Below are 21,378 nucleotides of genomic sequence, written 5' to 3'. Positions count from 1 at the left end.
CAACCTTACAAGTGGGAGGCAAGTGTCTTTATCACTAAGCCACCACACCACTCATGATCATGTTTATATATCAATATAGAATATATACGTGATATATGTTGATATCATATCATATATCAATATGATATATGAAAGAGACTTCCCCTATATTTACAAGGCATATTTGTACCGCACCCTAAAATTAGGTAATAGCCAAAATCAAGATGGGGAAATTTGAAAGCTGTATTACTCCCTTGCAAAAAATAAATAAATGAAAAGGCTAATACAGATTTCCTAGGCCATGAACTATCTTATTATGGGCATAAAGAAAACTACTCGTGCTTGCCCCATTACTGTATGCTGATCTGCAACCTATTAAAAGAAAGTTAATGGGTTGAGCTTTTCCAAGCTAAAACTTAAGTCTTGTAAAGAGCTTCCCTTGTTAGATTTCTATGTGTCAAGCAGCTGTGAAAAGCACATGCATATGCCATAAAAGGTTTCCTTTCTTCTTTTCTTCTGCTAAAACCCTAGAAAATCTTTTGTAGTGAGGAATGGGAATGGCATCCAGAGGCAAAGAATGAAATTCCTCTAAAGCAAGTCCTTTGCAGATAAAAAGCTCCCTGAGATTGCAACAGTGTGAAAAAGCGAAGAAAAGAACCAGGCCTCTGTTAGTAACAGTGAGGAATTCCATCCCGTCACAGGGTTGCCGTCACCCCAATGCCTTAATGGCCTCTCGGTGCTCACTCAGTAGCCACATGGCTAGTCAGAAGCTGGTAAGAAACAGGCCAAGGTGAGGATCAGCCAACATCTTAAGAACCAAGAAATTACAGAACAAAAAGGAGAATTCTCTCTTGGCAAAAGCTGTTATCCAGACAAAAAAGGAAGGAAAACTATCTTATCTGCCGAGGTCTTGGATGAATTCTCTGCCAACAGAAGGACTGTGCCAGAAGAAAAAGGAGATATTCAAACCGCGGTAAAGCTTAATACGTTCATTGGGGATAGTTATACCCCCACACCAATGCTTTCTGTCAAGATTGGATGTATGAATGGGTATAATGAGGGCAAAAAATAAGCCGTAATTATAATATATATTATGCAAATAATCAGCTGTAACGGTTCCTTGAGAATAAATCATGCCAAGTTCAGTGAACATATCTACATGACCTACTAAGCCACTTAGAAGATTAATGGGGTTGCCTTGCCTCCAATCCTTTCACACAAGATCCTTTAATTGGAGCCTGTGATTTCTCCATGGCTAAGCAAGGAGCAGCAGGATAGATAGCCGCTTTAAAAATACCCTGCAGATGTGTCATGTAAACATCTGGAGAATAACTAGATGGCAGCAAAGAGACCTTCTCCCCAGCCACCTATTGATCAACTGGATTGTTGGAGTCTGGATCGATCGCCCTAGCCTAGCCGGTGAAGCAATTGCATAGACTGGATTGATTAGATACAAACCATGTATTCTTCCTGGCTAAAAGTATACTAGATTAATGATGGCTAGCTTTTTTCGGACCAAGGGCCCAAAGTGCATGCCTGAACCCCCAAAATGCAATGCAATGTGTGCACGGCAGAGGTGGGTTGCTAATTATTTTGCTACCGGTTCGGGCATGCTCCTGCACGCTTTTGCACATGCACAGAAGCGTCCAAGCGGGTGGGCAGAGCCTCCCGCTGCTGCTACTACTGATTCGCCCGATCTGGGCCAAACCTCTGGCGCGCGACCCTGTGCATGTGCCCTGCCCTCGCATGCGGGCATGCGCCCACATGCACTGCGCCCCGTACATTGCCCCCTACATGCACCCTGCTCCCCCTGCATGCACGTGCCCCCCCCACGCGCATGTGCAGCTGAGACCCAAAGATTAGCTGGCTGGCGGGAGACACGCACATATGTGCAGCAGAGCTGAACTGGGCGAACAGCTCGCGTGGCCACAGAGAAAGTGCCGCGTGTCACTTATGGCACGCGTGCTATAGGTTCGCCATCACAGGTCTAGATTGTAATAAGCCATAATAAAACTTGCTTGTGATTTGCTTAGTATATGAACCCAACCACTGTATTTTTCTTCCCTGGGGTGTAAATCTGTGGTTTAGTCAAATCCTTACACTACAGATAGTCCTCGACGTAAAACTACAATTGGCACCAGAATTTCCATTGCTAAACAAGGGGTTAATTAAATGAATCACCACCACATTTTATCTCCTTTATGCCACCGTGGTTAATTAAGCAAACGATGCAGTCGTTAAGTGAATCGTGTGGTCATTAAGGAAATCTGGCTTCTTCTATCGACTTTGCTCCTGGGAAGTCAGCTGGCAAAGTCGCAAATGATGATCACATCACCCTGGGAGGCGCAACTGTTGTAGATATATGCCAGTTACCAAGCACCTGAATTTTGATCACATGATGCTGCAAGAGTCTTAAGGCGGAGGAACATCATTTTTTTTTCAGGGCTGTTGTAACTTTGAATGTCACTAAATGAATGGTTGTACACGGAGGACCGCCTGCCTATGATTCCATTAAACCAGGGGTGTCCAAACTTGGGAACTTAGTTTGGACCCCCCTGCATTAAACGAAGGCAAAATTGCCTCTCTTGGGAATGTTGCAACTCCACGATCTTACACTAACCAGAATTAGGTAATCTTCAAAGTGCCTTCCAGCCTTTCCTTCTGCGACAGGTATTGCCTGTGGACCAGTGGTGGCTTTCAAAGTTTTTGAGAACCTCTTCTGTAGGTGTGGCCTGCTTTGTGGGAGTGGCTTGCCAGCCATGTGATTGAGTGGGAGTGGCTTGGCAGTCATGTGACTGGGTGGACGTGACCAACTTGTAAAATGTAGTGAAACTCACTTAACAACGCTCTTGCTTAGCAACCAAAATGTTGGCTCAGAAACTCTGGCATTTGAAGCACTCAAGTCTTAAAGCTGTCAAGTTACAGGACCCTTGCAGCCCTAACCCTTTAGAAAATAAAACCCCAGGGGTGTTCAAACTTGACAGCTTTAAGACTTGTGGACTTCAACTCCCAGAATTCCTCCTCCAGTCATGTTGGCTCAGGAACTCTGGCACTGAAGTATGCAAGTCTTAAAGCTGTCAAGTTACAGGACCCTTGCAGCCCTAACCCTTTAGAAAATAAAACCCCAGGGGTGTTCAAACTTGACAGCTTTAAGACTTTAAGGTTTAGATAGGACTCTTAGAGGCAGGCGGGGTGATTGGTGATCCAGCCAATCAGTGAGTGGCGGACGAGGCAAGTGTGGTGCAGACGGGCAGGGGGAGGGAGCTGGAACCGGTTCTAAACGGCACGGTAGATTTGTGGAACCTCTTCTATAGAAGAGGTTAGAACTGGCAGGAACCTACCCCTGGTGTGGACCCAGCTGGCTAAAATATAGTTATTAATCTATTGTTAAAACAAACCAGCTAAATATGATGTGCTAATTTAGCCCCTGAGAATTAAGCACTTGTAAACTCAGAGGGACTCAATACTGCAGCAGTAACTGAAATGATCATTAAAGGTAAAGGTTCCCCTCGCATGTATGTGCTAGTCATTTCCGACTATAAGGGGTGATGCTCACCTCTGTTTCTAAGCCAATAGCCAGCGCTATCTGATGACAATTCGGTGGTCATGTGGCCAGCATGACTAAACGCCGAAGGTGCACGGAATGCTGTTACCTTCCCACCCAAGTGGTCCCTATTTTTCTACTTTCATTTTTTACGTGCTTTCGAAGTGCTACGTTGGCAGAAGTTGGGGCAAGTAACAGGAGCTCACTCCGTTACACAGCGCTAGGGATTCGAACCGCTGAACTGCCAACCTTTCTGATTGACAAGCTCAGTATCTTAGCCACTGAGTCCCCTAAATGATAATTAGATGGCAGCAAGTAGTTAAGACATTTCTGTAACACTTTCCTATCACCTGGTGGTTGTCTGGATTTTTACAGGCCATTCTAATAAGTGCTGCATGAATGTATATTACCAAATCACTGGTGATGTTAGTACAGACACCAGTCTGTACTGCCTTAGGGACAAAGCCGGTTGGATGACGTTGGACCAACCACATTGTCTCAGCTCTTTGAAAACGTTGAAGGAAAATCCCTGCAAACGCTGACTTGAAGGCATCAAAACAGGGAAGATGTAGTGCATATGAAGAACGGTTGCAGGAACTGGGTATGTTTAGCTTAAGAGAAAGAAGGACTAGGGGAGACATGATAGCATTGTTCCAATATCTCAGGGGTTGCCACAAAGAAGAGGGAGTCAAACTATTCCCCAAGGCACCTGAGGGTAGAACAAGAAGCAATGGGTGGAAACTAATCAAGGAGAGAAGCAACTTAGAACTGAGGAGAAATTTCCTGACAGTTAGAACAATTAATCAGTGGAACAGCTTGCCTCCAGAAGTTGTGAATGCCCCAACACTGGAAGTCTTTAAGAAGATGTTGGATAGCCATCTGTCTGAAATGGTATAGGGTTTCCTGCCTAGGCAGGGGGTTGGACTAGAAGGCCTCCAAGGTCCCTTCCAACTCTACTATTGTATTATTGTATTATCCTGGTTTTATCGTCTCCGGCCATCTGTTCAATTCAGCTGACGAGAGAAGACAACCCCTTCCCCCCCTCCAAATACACAACCGCCAGGTAAATTAATGAAAGTAAAAATAATACGTAAAGTACATTATTCAGTTTGCCCCTTGAGATGAAAGTGGTTCTGGATTTGGAAAGTATTAAAATTGCTAGCAGGTGTTTCAGACGCTAATGATGTATCCATGGAACAGCTGCTTTCTCCCCACTACAATGTCATGATGCAAGTTCTTGCATTAGGTTATCCTACCTGAGGTCCAGAATTACAGTATTTGGGACCTAACACCAAACACCAAGTGTGCAAAGCTCTTTTGTATGGTTGATTCCCTCCTTTGTTGCCCTGCAGTTGAGGAATGACCCAAAGCCTTCTCAGGTGTGAAGGAAACCAGATCTCCAGTTTCTTCCTTCTTTCTCCTTTCCCCTTCCTTCCTTCCTTCCTTCCTTCCTTCCTTCCTTCCTTCCTTCCTTCCTTCTTTCCTTCCTTCCTTCCTTCTTTCCTTCCTCAGCAAGCAGCTCAACTAGCTGCTATGATATAAAAGACTTCCAACATTCCACTTTTGTTCTTCTTCTTTAAATGATTCACACCCTGAAGTGGAGTTGCAATTCCCGACAGTTCCATGGAAATTCTGCCTATGTGAGCTTATATCCTTCGGCCAGGTCTGACTCATAACTCTATACCTGTTTTAATCTAGCAGAAGTGCTCCTCAGAGAGGAGAACAAAATGACCAGCTGCTGCTTAGGAAGATGTATGCTAACTAAGAAGCCTCCTGAGATCCCCCTAGGGCACTCAATGTCTTCTTCATGTGTTTTCCATCTTTGCTATACACACTGGCCTGACTCCCCACCCCCAGCACGTGAACTGATCAGGTCCTCTGACAATCCTTTTAAATGTTGTCTTTCATGATTGAGGTTTTCGGCCCAGGCCAGAAGTCAGAGCCCATGAATTTCCATAGCTTTGCTTGCTCAAAAGAGGAAGAAGAAGGCCAACAGGCAAAGAGCTGCATTCAGCTGATGTCAGCTGGCTTTGCTTCCTCTGAGAGGTTGTTGTGTCAGCTCTGGACACCAGCCAGGCGGTGACAGCTCACGCCAAAGAAATGCAGCCTGGAGGCAGGAGGGGAAAATCCAGTGAAGGCTGGCTGCTTTGGGCAAGCAGTTAGATAAAAGGGCTATTTGTGAAGGAAGAAAGGAAAAAGAATCCAAGAGGGAATTAAAAGGCTGGAATTTTCCTAAGGGATGCCACAAAAGAGACTGGACAGAATAAGACATGTCAGAGAGAGACAGAAAAGGCAAGGGTGGGGCAGGACGAAGATCAAAATTTAGGCTCTTCTGTTTCCCTTTAATGGCTACTCAAGAGCAGTTGTTAATGGGGCCTATTGGATGTATCATGCCTGATTTTCCAACTTTTTTTTGTTACAGTTATCATGCAAATCACTGCAGCTGCTAAGTGAATCACATGGTCATTAAGTGAATCCAACTTATCCCATTGACTTTGCTTGTCGGAAGCCAGTTGGGAAAGTCACAAGTAGCGGCTCTAGAATGCAAAACATGATTTGGAGGAATGCTGCCTCTGGATGGCTTGCCGGATATTCAAAACCTAGCATCTATTCAGACAGCAGTCCCCTACGGATCACAGTGTGAAAACCCTGTTTGTTTGGTTTTATAATACTGGAATACAGTATTTAACTATGGAATGCATACAGGTAGTCCTCAGCTTATAACCACAATTGGGACAAGAATTTTCATTGCTTATTTAAAGTTGTTAAGCCTTAATCAGCTGTGTTTGGGTTCTCAAAAATCCTGTCAATCTTTGCGGGGAAAACTCTTGCTTCCTTGTTGTTGTTACTGGTAAAGTTGTGTCCGACCAATCGTGATCCCATGGACAACATTCCTCTAGGTTTTCCTGTCTTCTACCATCCTCTGTAGTCTATTTAAGCTCATGCCGACTGCTTCGGTGACTCCATCCAGCTACCTCATTCTCTGCCGTCCCCTTCTTCTTTTGCCCTCAATCGTTCCCAGCATTAGACTCTTCTCCAGTGACTCCTTCCTTCTCATTAAGTGGCCAAAGTATTTGAGTTTCATCTTCAGGATCTGGCCTTCCAAAGAGCAGTCAGGGTTGATCCCCTCTAGGACTGGCCGGTTTGATCGCCTTGCAGTCCAAGGGACTCTTGGTTCCTATGATGGATATTATTTTCAGAGGCAAGTAGACTCAATGTTCTACTAAAGGGAAGTGATTGTCTCAGGCAGCAATACAATAGCTTTTTTCCTCTGTTCCAGGGGTGGGCAATTATTTTCCCCAACTGGCCACATCGGAAACTAGGACTGTCGTGAAGGACCATACCAATAGGGCTGTGAAGATGTGTAATCACACACAAACACACACTTCAAAAAATATTGTAATCATCTTTAAAAATAAAAGCAATCCACATGAACTAGATAGGGATGGCCAAAGGACTGAATGTGGCCCAGGGGTTGTAAAGTGCCTAAGTCTGCTTTATTCGTTCTGTTGGAGAACAGAACTATGCTTTTTTGGCTAGAGAAGAGCTGTGCTTTTATGGCAAGAGATTCACTCAGGACAATGTAATGCTCAGGCTGTCATTGGGTGGAAGAGATGGAGGCAAGAGAGCTGATACTACCTTGAAAAACTAATGAAAAGCAATAATTCATAGTAAGGTCGAATGGCTTGTACATTTTTTTAAGTGTATGTGATGAAGCAGGAAGCCCCTTTTCATTCACGCCCGAAGCAGAAAAAGGCCTTTGGTAGATTCTGAGTTCTAAATATAGAAATTAAAATATTGCATGAGAATAAAATCAGAGAAAGCTTTTATCTATACAAGAAACAGTTGATACCAGAGTAGGCAAACTATAAGCATGGAGCAGATTTCCTCTACTAGTAGAGAATTGCGGCCTTTTTTCGGCTCATCTTCCAAAGCTGCTAGGCTGACTTAATCAATCATAATAGGTATGTTAGAATCTCATTATGGGGAACGCTCTAAATCAGAGTATGTCCAATCTTGGCAACTTTGAAACCTGTGGACTTCAAAAACCACAAATTCCCAGCTAGCCATGCTTCTAATACACAAGTCCCTTTGATGTAAAGATGAAAGAGAGGGAATATGAAAAGACTTGATTGGCAAAGGGAAGACGAGATCAAGAGTCTATGCCAGTGGTTCTCAACCTCATTCATTAAGTCCAGTGCTTTAAATCTTGGAGTTAGGTCTTGGGGGTCCATGGCCACAAAAGGCATTTAAAGAAGGTCTACAGCAGTGATGGCGAACCTTTTTTGGCTCGCGTGCCATAAGTGGGGGGAGCGTAGTGGGGTAGTTTGTGGGCGTGCCGCACCCATAATACAATACTGACCCCACAGTGCGCATGCGCGCACTACAGGCGTGACCCCCCCATTTTTGCATGCTTTTTTTGCCCTCCCCAGGCTCCAGAGGCTTGATAGGAGCCTGGGGAGGGGGAAAACAGCCCCCCCGCCCCCCGGAAGCCCTCCGGAGGCTTCAGGGACATTCAGTACGCTTACCTAAAACCTCCGGAGCAGTCAAAACGAACCTCCGAGCAAACCGGAAGTACTTCCGGTTTGCTCGGAGGGTCGTTTTGAGTGCTTCGAAGGGTTGAGGGACCTTCAGTACGCTTACCTAAAACCTCCAGAGCAGTCAAAACGACCCTCCGAGCAAACTGGAAGTCCGTTCCCGAACTTCCGGTTTGCCCATAGGGCCGTTTTTTGGCACTCTGGCGACTTCAGGGAAGCTCATGAAGCCTCCGGAGGGCCTCGGGGGGGGGGGGATGAGGCTCTTTTCGCCCTCCCCGGGCTCCTATAAAGCCTCTGGAGCCTGGGGAGGGTGAAAAATGGCTTTAAAAAAGGGTGAACTCATCTGGCCAGCGCACACATGCGCACTGGCCAGCTGACAGGGCAGCGCCTCGCGTGCCCTGACAAATGGCTCCACATGCCACCTGTGGCACGCGTGCCATAGGTTCGCGATCACTGGTCTATAGTGTCAAAAAGAGGGCTGTGAAAATATCTACAGACCAGTGGTGGGATTCAAAGTTTTTACTACCTGTTCTGTGGGTGTGGCTTGGTGGGTGTGGTGTGGCTGGTGGGCGTGGCTTGGTGACAGGGGAAAGATACTGTAAAATCTCCATTCCCACCCCACTGCAGCAGAAGGTTACTGCAAAATCCCCATTCCCTCCAGATCAGCTGGGACTCGGGAGATAATAGATAGGGACGGGGCCTGTCAGAGGTGGTATTTATCGGTTCTCTGAACTACTCGAAATTTCCGCTACCGGTTCTCCAGAACTGGTCAGAACCTGCTGAATTCCACCTCTGATACAGATCCCTCATATCCTAGACATAAACTGTTTCAACCTTTACCCTCAAAACGATGCTACAGGGCACTGCACACCAAAACAACTAGACACAAGGACAGTTTTCCCCCGAATGCCATTGTTCTGCTTAACAACTAATCCCCACAACACGGTCAAATAATTTACTAAGAATGTATTACTATTATTCTTCTCTTCCTTCTTAGAACCTCTCTCTTTCCTAGTACCTCTCTCTTCCCACTTATGACTGTAACCATGTTGCTTGTATCTTTAAAATTTACATTGTTTTATTTGTTTCCTAGTATAATTTGATTGCTTATTAGTAACCTATGACTATCACTAAGTGTTGTATCTTATGGTTCTTGACGAATGTATCTTGTCTTTTTATGTACACTTAGAGCATGTGCACCAAAGACAAATTCCTTGTGTGTCTAATCACACTTACAGTACAATACAATAGCAGAGTTGGAAGGGACCTTGGAGGTCTTCTAGTCCAACCCCCTGCCTAGGCAGGAAACCCTATACCTTTTCAGACAAATGGCTATCCAACATCTTCTTAAGACTTCCAGTGTTGGGGCATTCACAACTTCTGGAGGCAAGCTGTTCCACTGATTAATTGTTCTAACTGTCAGGAAATTTCTCCTCAGTTCTAAGTTGCTTCTCTCCTTGATTAGTTTCCACCCATTGCTTCTTGTCCTGCCCTCAGGTGCTTTGGAGAATAGCCTGACTCCCTCTTCTTTGTGGCAACCCCTGAGATATTGGAAGACTGCTATCATGTCTCCCCTAGTCCTTTTTTCTATTAAACTAGACATACCCAGTTCCTGCGACCGTTCTTCATATGTTGGCCAATAAAGAATTCTATTCCATTCCATTCCATTCTATTCTACTGAAGAAAAATGTTGAGAACCACTGGTCTATGTAATGGCTGATCACTCAAAAGAATAGAATAAAGCCACCAGCTCAATTCCTCCTTTTTCTTTTTTATGAATTTGTTTTTCGTGAACCTACAGGAATGAATTCCATCCAGGAGACTTCACCCATTATGCAGAAGCAATCCCAGGAATGCACTTAGCAGGGAGTTAAAAGGTTTCTATGCCCAACATAGAGCGGTGTTAATCTGCCCCTCAGCTCTGCTACTCAGGCAGCAAATGAAGAGGGAGTTTCCATGTTCAAAACCTGATGGTCTGTTGCAGGAAGCCAACATCTGCCGGGAACCCTGAGTTTGTACAATGCCTCAAACCAACCTCACGCGGAGATCGGTTCTCCACTGCCAACAGTGAAGCTGTAAGCAGAGGAAACTTCTGTTCATTTGCATGCTCCGAATAATGAGAACTGAACATGGGAAAATAAGGCCTGAACAGGAGTGAGTGAACAGGTCAATTCCAACTGCATGATAAAGACAGGTAGTCCTCAACTTATGACCACAATTCATTTTGCTAAGCGAGACAGTTAAGTGAGCTTTGCCCCATTTTATGAGCTTCCTTGCCAGAGTTGTTAAGCCAATCACTGCAGTTGTTAAATTAGCAACACGGTTGTGGAATGAATCTGGGGATGCTGCAACGATAATAAGTGTGGGAAATGGTCATGTCACTTTTTTTTTTACTGCTGTTGTAACTTCAAACGTTCACTAAACAAATGGTTGTAAATCATGGATTAGAATTCACCCATTTGAACTCAAGAGTTTGTGGCAGCCAGGTCTGACAGTAGAGGTTGATCCTTGAAGCAACATGATGTCTCCCTTTAAAGTGTAAGAGATAATCTAACTTTCATTTTGGCCACAACTGTTAACTACCGTTTTTTTTCTCATTCCTATGTTCTGTGATCTAAAATCCGAGAATGAACTTATTTCTTTCCTGAAAGAGCAATTGCGTCACAAGTCCACTACATTCACACACACACAAAAAATATCACGCAAAAAAAAACACCCCACCTTCATCCATCATAGAGATAGATCCATGAGGAAGCATCATATAAATGTTCTTCCTTCAGATATCAATTACCCGAATTCTCAGGAATGAGATCCGAAAACCTCTGAGTTTCACTACACAAAGGAATTGCATTCTCTAATGTCCTGGCCAATGGGTGCATGTTTTTTTCCTTGACTAGCAATTACTTTTTACCTTTCTTTAATAAAACTTAATCTAAAGGTACAAACAGTTGATCATTCTTATGCCTTAGCTATGAAAACATTCAATTGCTGACACTTGCGAGCAAAGCTCTGGAGTTAGAGAACTGGAGCAGGATTATCCCTCGGTCCTCTGTTGATTGACACTGACTGGAAATCCCAAGGTCCCAAAAATTTGCTTGATTATCAAGTTTTGACACCCTCAGTTACATCAGCAGTGGAATTTTACCCACTGCTACTGTTTCTGTTCTTACACCTTTGTACCTGTTGCAGCAAGTTAAACAGAAAGATTTGGCTGGTTGAATTTCTCCTTTAATGTGATTATGAACTGCAGAATTGTACTGCTTCTTTACATATGATTTATGATGTAAAGAACGGAGGATTAAAATGTATTTATGGTAGTGAAGAATTCTCAGAAAATACAGATCTGGCAGCTGTCTCTGGAATGTGAGTCTCCGAATTTCTTCAAACAAAGATTAGCTGGAATTCAGAGAATCCTGCCTGCAAATATGCAATACTTTTCTATAGGCTGATATGAGGAAAAACATTGTTATGGTTTTCTTTTCTCCTTCTTCTGATTATGTGCAGGACTCTGTACCTTTGCAACAGTTTGGAAATGATTGCATGTGAGACTGAGATGCATTTGGGATATTCAGATCCTTACCAGTAGCTGTGGTCTTAGCAAAGAGATTTTTGTTCTGACATATCACTCTCTATCACCAATATATGACCATTCCCAAACTGATTTTTACATATCAAAGGCAATGGCAACTTATGCTTTTCTAGCGAATCTGCAGCCCTACTTGGCCATAGCATTAGCGACAAGTGTAACCCTATTTTTAATTTATTTCTAAACTTTTATCTAACCATCTGAAACCAGCCAAACTCTAGGCAGTGTTAGAGGGTTTAACAAGATACAAATCCAAAATTAATTTATGATTAGACTGATTATAGGCCATCAAATTGGCTTTGACTCCTAACAGCCCCATTTTCTGTACAATGAGCCATCCCTCACCTGGTGCTTCGGATCTTCCAACATTAATGAAACTATAACACTAAAAATGATTAAATAGAGAGGTGATGGCTTCAAGAAATTGAGCCCCGGCCTTGAGGGGGAAGTGGGAGAGAAGAAATACAGGTAAAACTCGAAAAATAAGAATATCATGCAAAAGTTCATTTATTTCAGTAATGCAACTTAAAAGGTGAAACTAATATATGAGATAAGACTCATTACGTGCAAAGCAAGATAGTTCAAGCCGTGATTTGTCATAATTGTGATGATTATCTCGTACAGCTCATGAAAACCCCAAATCCATCATCTCAGAAAATTAGAATATTACATGCAATCAATAAAACAAGGATTGTACATAGAACAGTGCCACAGGCTGAGAGCTTCCATGCCACGCCGCATTGAGGCAGTAATTGCTGCAAAAGGGGCCCAAACCAAGTACTGAGTACATATGCATGCTTATACTTTTCAGAGGTCAGCATCCCCATAAAGCTCATCTGCAGAAGGAAGCATGAAGTGCTCCAAAATCTCCTGGTAGACGGCTGTGTTGACCCTGGTCTTAATGAAGCACAGTGGTCCAAAGTCCTTTTTTCTGATGAGAGCAACTTTTGCCAAAAGCACAAAAAACTGGTTCAATGACCGTGGAATTACTGTGCTTGATTGGCCTATCCATTCTTCCTTCATACTCTGGGTCCTTGGTTTCTGAATGAGATGCAAAAGTTGCTCTCATCAGAAAAGAGGACTTTGGACTACTGAGCAACAGGACCTGCTTCATTAAGACCAGGGTCAACGCAGCCGTCTACTAGGAGATTTTGGAGCACTTCATGCTTCCTTCTGCAGACGAGATTTATGGAGATGCTGACTTCATTTTCCAGCTGCCCACACTGCCAAAAGCACCAAAACCTGGTTCAATGACTGTTGGATTACTGTGCTTGATTGGCCAACAAATTCGCCTGACCTAAACCCCAAAGAGAATCTATAGGGCATTGCCAAGAGAAAGATGAGAGACATGAGACCGAACAATGCAGAAGAGCTGAAGGCCACTATTGAAGCATCCTGGTCTTCCATAACACCTCAGCAATGCCACAAGCTGAGAGCTTCCATGCCACGCCGCATTGAGGCAGTAATTGCTGCAAAAGGGCCCCAAACTAAGTACTGAATACATATGCATGCTTATACTTTTCAGAGGTCCGATATTGTTCTATGTACAATCCTTGTTTTATTGATTGCATGTAATATTCTAATTTTCTGACATGGTGGATTTGGGGTTTTCATGAGCTGTACCCCATAAGCATCACAATTATGAGAAGCAATTTAGAACTGAGGAGGAATTTCCTGACAGTGAGAACAATTAATCAGTGGAACAGCTTGCCTCCAGAAGTTGTGAATGCCCCAACACTGGAAGTCTTTAAGAAGATGTTGGATAGCTATTTGTCTGAAACGGTATAGGGTTTCCTGCCTAGGCAGGGGGTTGGACTAGAAGACCTCCAAGGTCCCTTCCAACTCTACTATTGTATTGTATTGTATGACAAATCACGGCTTGAACTATCTTGCTTTGCATGTAATGAGTCTTATCTCATATATTAGTTTCACCTTTTAAGTTGCATTACTGAAATAAATGAACTTTTGCACGATATGCGAATTTTTTGAGTTTCACCTGTAGTGGCTGGGAAAGTAGAATATGTGACAAGAAGACTCAGAATAGCCCATGTTGTCTTTAGAAGATTCTAAAAAGGCTTTCAAAATTATTTTAATATAGCCTGCAACAATAAAGGAGAATTTTTGGAATCTTGGTGGTACTTGTTGCTTGATTTGGCCTTCCTCAAAGGGATGATAGACATCATGATTTGTCAATCCTCCCAAAGGCCCTCTGGAAGGGCCACATTTTCATCATCTTCTGGGCTTATGAGGGTGGGAACCATATGGTTCCAGGAAACAAGCTGTTCCAGAACAGCCACTAATAGAGTATGTGCACCATTGGGCTCTTATTTCCATTCTTCCTACTAGGACAGGGGTGGGGAACTGTGGCTCTTTTGCGACTTGTGGACTTCAACTCCCAGAATTCCAGAACCAACATAGCTGCCTCAGGAATTCTGAGAGTTGAAGTCCACAAGTCGCAAAAGAGCCACAGTTCCCCACCCCTGTACTAGGAGGACCATCAGAAGGTACTTCCCAGTTATTTGGGTAGGAAAGGAGAAAACTGTTGTGGAAAGCTGATGTAGGAAGTGACCAGGCTGAGCCTGAGGGAGCAGTCAAACATGTCATCCATCTCAAGTATTTTTGTGTCCACAAGGGATCTAAATCCAGCCCACTTTGAATGCCATTGGCTCTTATCTACCACCAACTTTGACCGTTAGTAGTTCAGATTGTTGTAGAGAATTTTAGCATACGGTAAACCTATATCTATTCATCCAAATGGCCTGGACTTCTGATTTCCTGTGCTCGACAGGTGGTCTCCAAGATACTCAAGACCCTGAGCCATTAGCCTGGGATATGCCTAATTGTACTCCTTAAAAATGACTATTCTCCCTCACCACGCCTCTGTCTTCTAAACACAACACCCGAAGTTCCTTTTGAAAAGTCAAGAACCTTAAAATCCATTTACATCTATTAGCTGAATGCAATATAATATACAGAACCCCATGTTCCAGCAGTAATTAATTACCAGAAGGGCTCTTCTTAATGAGTGATAATGAAAACCTGACAAAAGATCAGCGTAAAGGGCTATATTTAGTTAAATTGTTAGCTAGTTACTCCAGGCACCCCACCTCCTTTTCATTCACTGATCAGCATGGATATTATACATGGCTTATAAATGCAAAATTTCCTTTAGGTCCTACTTGATTCCAGTGACTTCATCAGTACGTGTATGGGTGGTGGTTTCCTACCGGTTTGGACCAGTTAAGGTCCGAACCAGTAGTAGCTTGGTGGCATGGGTTGCTGGAACTGGCAGAGACCCAGGCCTGCCACGCCCCCTAACCGGTTCTCCTGGCCGCCATCTTGTTTTCTGCTTCTGTGCATGCGCAGAGCAATTTTAATTGGCACATCCCTGAGCGAACCGGCAGTAGTCTCTGCCAGAGCCCACCCGTGACATGTATGCAGTTTTCTTGGCCATGAAATTGGAAGGACTGAGAAGAAACCCAGTTCATAAGCCTAAGGGGGAGGGAAAGAGATTCACAATAAGGGGCTAGAAAATGAGCAGCATTTGGAAAGCCAGCTGCAGGGGGGGGGGAAGTCTCCAGAGATCCCTTCAATAGCTAATGATTTAACTAAATAACTTTCTTATGATGGACAGGGTGGGAAAACAGGCTTCCTCTATTCTGCTTGGGACTTATCTGGTGACCCGAGACCATGGGGTAGACTTGTTAGGGTGAAAAGGCTTTTGTGGAAGAGGACTTAAGACTTCTGTGGAAATGTGTGTGCAAACAGTACCATGACGTTCCCAAGGCCAGCCTGACCACCAACCCGTTTCACACACTGAACTTTGGGCAGAAAGTTCTGGATCCTCAGGCTCAAGTTTGTTGAGCTGATACTCAAGGAAGAGGACAAGTGGACCTGCTTGGTCCTAAGTTGCCAAACACGACACTTTAGCAGAAATGTCATCTTATCCAAAAAACATAAGAGCTCTGTCTCTCCTGTACAAGGAACGGAGGGAAACCAGACTTGGATGAATCTGAGGAAACCTTTGTTGATGCTAATGTAATCTCCAGCTAATTAAGGTAGTATCCAGTTATGACTGATCTTCACTCCATAAGTTTTGCAGATAGGGAGAACAAATGACCAGACATCCCTTTGTCTCTCAAAGTCACAATGGAACCTCAACATGAGAATGCTTTTCCCATCCTAAGTTCTACCTGGAAGTCTCAAAGTGGATCTTATTCCACTAAAAAGTAAATGCATGGCTGCTGCTATAGACATTCCTTGGCTCACTGCTCTGACCATGCCTTCTCCTGTCTTTATACCGCTTACTCTAGAGACCTCTTTACAGTCTCTCCTCATCTGGCTTTGTATATACTTCTGCTTTGCCAGCCCTACACCTCAATCAATCTTCTTACTAAATGTTCCAACTGGCACCTACACATGTTTCCTGCCGTTCCACTTTCATTTGGGGGTGGGGGGGAAAGGAAAATCGGTAACAGGCCCACTTCATACATCATCCTAAAAATAGACACACCTGATCTGCACATATACGCTTTGAGGAGGAAAACAACCTGCTTGATAGTGAACTGTGTCTTGGAACTTTCGCAACCATTTTAAAGTAGCATTACGCTCTTAAATGGGAGAACCGGGAGATAGAAAGAAATGGTACGCAGGTGTTTAATTCTACTGCTCGTGTTTTTACCCTATTGTCCTCTGAAATTTGAGAAAGTTTCTAAGCAAGCACTTAGAAAGCAGGTGATGAAGGAAAGCAAAGTTAAAGGGAGACCCTGTTTGGGGGAAGCCAAATCACCCTTCTTCACAATTTCTTTATCCTGGCAGCAGGGTTTCTGGTCTTCAGCCTCCATCACAATGCTTGGTTCTAAGCAGATGATGTGAACATCGGTGCTCAAATGTCATATTTAGCTGAAGAAAGTATTTGAGCTTCAAAAAACTCCCATCTTTGACGTGCTCCTTGGGGAAACGCAAGCTTTTCATTTCTATGCTATCATTTTATACAAATACATGTGAAAGTATATGTTGCTCAGAAAAAAATGGTGGTGGTTGACTGCCATTATGTGAATCATGGGATTCCCACTATTGTATGTTTTTCTTACTGGTTTACAATTAACTAATAAATGTTATATTGTTAGTTAGTTTCTTCATGTGCCATGAACCACTGTGAATCTGTATGGATTTGGTAGCACACATACGCCATAAATAAAAGGATTGGAGAATGGATGCTAAAGTTCAGTAAAGTGCTTAATGTCTCATTCCGTAATAGGAACGAATGACTTTTTAGCAGGAACTGCTTTCAAGAGGTCACAGCCAACACCTGGTGAAATTTCAGATGAACAGGCGGCGGCATAGTAACTACAACCATGATATTGATCACCCTTTGAAGTAAGGGAAGATTTGTATTCTGGAAGTGTGCTTGGAAAATACAGTCAACACAACAAAGGAGCTGGCCTATAGTTGCCACTCCTGAGGTCTGTCTATAAATGTCACATATGTCTAAAGGACATGTCTGCTAAACTAATTTGCAAATGAATAAAACAATTCCACCTGCCTGTATTAGTTATTTCCTTTTGATTAGGCGTTCGTGCAAACCCTGAAACGTGCAAGGGCAGCTCCAAAGAATATATTGCAGCTTGCACAAAAACATCCCTACCAAGAACGATGGTTTAAGCCTCATATCCAGCATGTTTTGTTTTTTTAAACCGTACATTAGGAAAGCTTAATGCAATTCGCAGGATGTAGCTGTCTTCCTCTGAGGATTGCTGACAACTCAAGGTAAGGGGGAAATTACAAGGCAGAACCGTGTGGAAGAGATAAACACAGAGCAACTGGGGACAATATTGCACCGGGGGTAGAAAAGGACAGCACGACTGGATGAAGAATTAATCATTCCTGGAATTTTGGGACGGTGGGGCTGGTTTTCTTGTATGGCTCCTTCCATCTTTGTTCTTAGTGTGGAAAGCTCATTCAAAGAAAACAGCAGCCTCACACCATCCTTGAAGAGGTGGGTCTCCAAGACTTCAATTTGGAGGCAACCTCGCTGACCTCTGCTGAACAAGTGATCAGAGGTACTAGAGATTAATTGTTTTACTGTGTGAGGCGGGGTGTGAAATTGCTCTGTATCCCAAGGACCTTTCAACAGACAAATATATATATATATATATATATATATATATATATATATATATATATATATATATATATATATATATATATATATATATATTGCGCTATTGTAGTTAGCATAAAAGGAAAGGTTAGTATTACAACTACATTGTCAATGGAAAGTCATGGACCGTAGGCTAAAGCACTGAGTTGGAGACAGGGATTTAAAGCCTTGCGTGTCCTGAACGTGTGTGCCAACCAAGAACAAACTCAATTTTCTTTGCTTCATTTGCTCATCTGAAAAAAGGGGAGGAATTAGGGATCTGCTTTACAGAAGCCAAAGTTTTGTATTACATGAAAAATATCAAGTTCTAATAAGGCAAAAGAGTAGTTTGGTTACCAGCTTTGAATTGAATCCCTGCATCCTTCATCAACAAGCATTTCTAGAAACTGAATTGCTCCAGAAATATTCACTTTCTGAGGTAAATGTCTCCAATAGTGTCAGAGGAATAAAGGAACAAGCATGCAGGAAAAGGTAATAGCGATCACAGGGGGGAGGGTGTGTGATGGGCGTAACAAGTGAAAGAGTAAAACACGGCACCTGAAAAAGTTGTGGCCACCCAAAGGTCTTTGAACGAGACAAATGCAAAAGTGCAGATGTTTACGAAATGCAAACAGCTGCAAAGCTGACCTTCGGAAGGGCTTGGAGGATCACCTACCTTTTTCCGATGTCGGTCGTTCTTTGCAAGACACGATCTCTGCAGAGAGAGGTAGCCTCCAATCACCTGGATCTCCTCCACTGTGGGGTAGCGCTTCTTCATGGGCATCGTGGCCATTGGCGGAGAGCTCTCGATGCCGTTCTCCACAGCCGTGACAGGTGACACAGGGGCCTTCCGAGGATTGATTGTGATGGTGTTGCCACTGCGACGCTGCATGGCTGGATGGGGGGATGAGACCCGGGCCAGGCTTCCCATCCTGACATCCTCCTTAACTTTGCTGTTGCCGCTGCGTCTCATGGCCTCGGCCTCGGGCGGCGGCTCCTCAACAGCGTCCGGGAGAAGTTGTTCACAGCTGGGTGAAGAGCAGGAAGTGGGGACTGGGGGCTTGGCTGAAGGAGGAGAAGGGCTGGCTTCCTGCTTGGGTTCTGGGGGAGGGGAAGCCGAAGCCCTCAGTGGGACTACCATGAAGGAGTTCCTGGAGTGGAGGCGCAAGTTGGCCAAGGCTTTGCCCTGGATATCGTCCTCAGCCGAGTGGCATTCCACTGCCGCCTCCATATCACCGGTCTCCATCCTGGGCCCTCTGTCTGGGGACACAGCCTCCCTTCCCCACCTTTTCCCAGTGGGTGAGCGCCTTGGGGGACTATCTGGCCAGCCCTCCCCACTGCTTGATTTAGCTTCAAATTGGCTTCGATAAGATGCCACAGTGCAAGGGCCTGGGGGTGTCAGTCCCGGGAGGTCACAGGGAGGGCTGGGGAGGCGATTGACACAGGGCAGCCGGGCCAGGATGGGGTCTGCTGGAGAATGGATTAGCTTTCTTCCTCCAAAGCTGCTGCTTTCGGTTAAATTCTCAGTGCTGAGGGACTTCACCGGGGGCGATGGCATTACCATCCCTCCACCGTCCTCTTGGCTGAACCGGCTGAGCAGTTTGCTCACCCGTCCTTGGCGCTGCTCGGGCAGCGATGCCCGGTGCTCAGCTCGGCCCACGGCGTTGAGATCCTCCACGCTGCGGCTCAAAGCCGACTTGACGATGAAGACCTCCCCTGCACGGATCTCAGTCACGCTGCCCCCACGGCGGGCCAGCAGCTCATTGAGGGACTCCATGCTGCCAGATTTGGCTTCTGCCGAGTGGCGGTCACTAGCCAGCTGTGCCGGTGGCGCCCCATGGGCTGTTTCAATTATAATGACATTGTCTGCCCGCAGGGTCCGGACACCTGGAATCTGCCCACACAGATCCACTATTTGCTTGGCTTTGGTGTTCGCAAGTTCATTTTCGGGAGGGCCAGACTCATGATGATGGCGGCGCTTCTCCAGTTGAATGAAAGGATTTTTGTGGACTGGGCCAATCTTCTCCTGTAGCACAGAACTCTCTGGCTCCCCCTCTTGGTAGGATGATGTTGCAGCAGGCATGGAGGATGGGCCACTCTCAGTTTCCCCTGGTCCGCTTGGTTCAGAAAAAGAAGTGCTTGAACCTTGCTTGGCCCGGCGTCGTTCAATGATTTCCCGTTTCCAAGCCGGCATCTTAGCCATGCGATCTTGTTGCTCCTGTTCCCGCCGCCGCGTCTCCTCTTCCTCCTTTCGCCGACGCTCCAGTAACTGGAGTTTCCATTCTGGCAGTGGAGGAGTTGAAGACATCTTTGCTGGAGGTATGAGATAGCAGGAAACAAGAGGGAAATCTAGGGGGTGGGGGAAAGCAGTGGGAAAAAAAAGGAAAAGAAAAGATTTGGTGGGATGTTCAGGGAGCGAGAAGGAAGGGAAAACAGAGACAGGAAAATGAGCTTGAGAGAGCAATTTAAAGAACACGAAAAGCGAGACAAAAACAAAAGTGGAAAGGAAAAAATGGAATGAACGAGGGAGTGAAGAAAGAGAAAAAAGAGGATCTGGAACAGGCTTGGAAATGAGTAGAAGAGGGTTTAGAGAAATGGTTGGAAAGGAGACGACAGACAGTATTAGAGTAACAGAAAATGGAGGCTCAGAAATAAAAAAATGATCAGAGGAAAATGGTAGGAAGTGACAGATGGAGGTGGAATGAGGGAGCACTGGATTGGAAAAGGAGAAGGAAAGGTGGGAGAGTACGGGGAATACATTCAGAAGAAAGAAAAGGGGAAAGAGTAGCTCGAAGGATCAGGAAGAGGAAGATGATCTGTCAGAAGATATTGCATAATTAAGTCCCTTTAGCTATGAGAAAGGGGGAGAGAGAGACACAGAGAGGGGGGGGGAGGGAGAGAGAGAGAGAGAAAGAGATAAAAGGCTTCCTTCAGGCTCAATCTTTGATGTTTTTCCTCCTCCCTCTCCACATCCACTCACTCTTTCCAACTCATGTCACACACACTGTCTCTGGTGTGTTGTGGCGGTGACAGTTCTACACGGGAGCTCCTTACACAAGGAATCCAGGCATCCTTGCAAGTCAAAGATTAGGTTTGTTTACAAGATTTGACACCCCCCCCCCCATCTTGATGGCCAGTGCAAGGGAAGTTAAAGGGTGGAAGAGCATGAAAAAGGAGAAGAGGAACTACAGGGGACTTAAAAAAAAAACACAGCTTCCTTCCATGTTGTTTTGTGTTACTATCGGGTGTTCTGATCTAACCTTTCTTAATGGCTGTTAATAAAAAAAAGAATGCAAGGGACATAGTTATGCCTGAGTAAGCAATCTAGATTTTTAAAAAAGCCTTGTGCAGTGATACGGAAGAGGCAAGGGACATTGCAAGAGGATGGGGCAGGTTTATTTACAGGGCAGTTTTATGCCATCCACTCAGAAAAATAAGCCTGGAGCCAGAATTACTCATGGGCAAGGGGCATACAGGAATTGCAGCATCCAGGAGAGAGCATAGGGAAGGCTTTTCACCCCAGAGAGAGAATCTGATTGCAAACAAAGGTGATCCAGGAGGAATAGAGTGGATTTCCCTCCTCGTGGTC

General features: G+C 44.6%; 2 protein-coding genes across 2 annotated transcripts in view; both read right to left on the bottom strand.

Annotated features, from left to right (window-relative positions):
• The window catches only part of PPP1R18 (protein phosphatase 1 regulatory subunit 18), a 45,756-nt gene extending 24,384 nt beyond the window's left edge, over nt 1-21,372 (bottom strand). The window contains exon 1 of the mRNA XM_081935716.1: nt 18,466-21,372. Coding sequence (XP_081791842.1) covers nt 18,466-20,097 — 1,632 coding nt within the window. The 5' untranslated portion in view covers nt 20,098-21,372. The remainder of the gene's footprint in view (nt 1-18,465) is intronic.
• DHX16 (DEAH-box helicase 16) overlaps nt 1-21,378 on the bottom strand; it is a 103,283-nt gene that overhangs the window by 53,310 nt on the left and 28,595 nt on the right. The gene's annotated exons all lie outside the window — the stretch shown is intronic.

This window comes from Natrix helvetica (genome assembly GCF_964273705.1).
Source record: "Natrix helvetica genome assembly, chromosome: 1".
In the NCBI taxonomy this organism is placed as follows: Eukaryota; Metazoa; Chordata; class Lepidosauria; order Squamata; family Natricidae; genus Natrix; species Natrix helvetica.
This window is presented reverse-complemented; position numbering and strand designations above follow the sequence as displayed.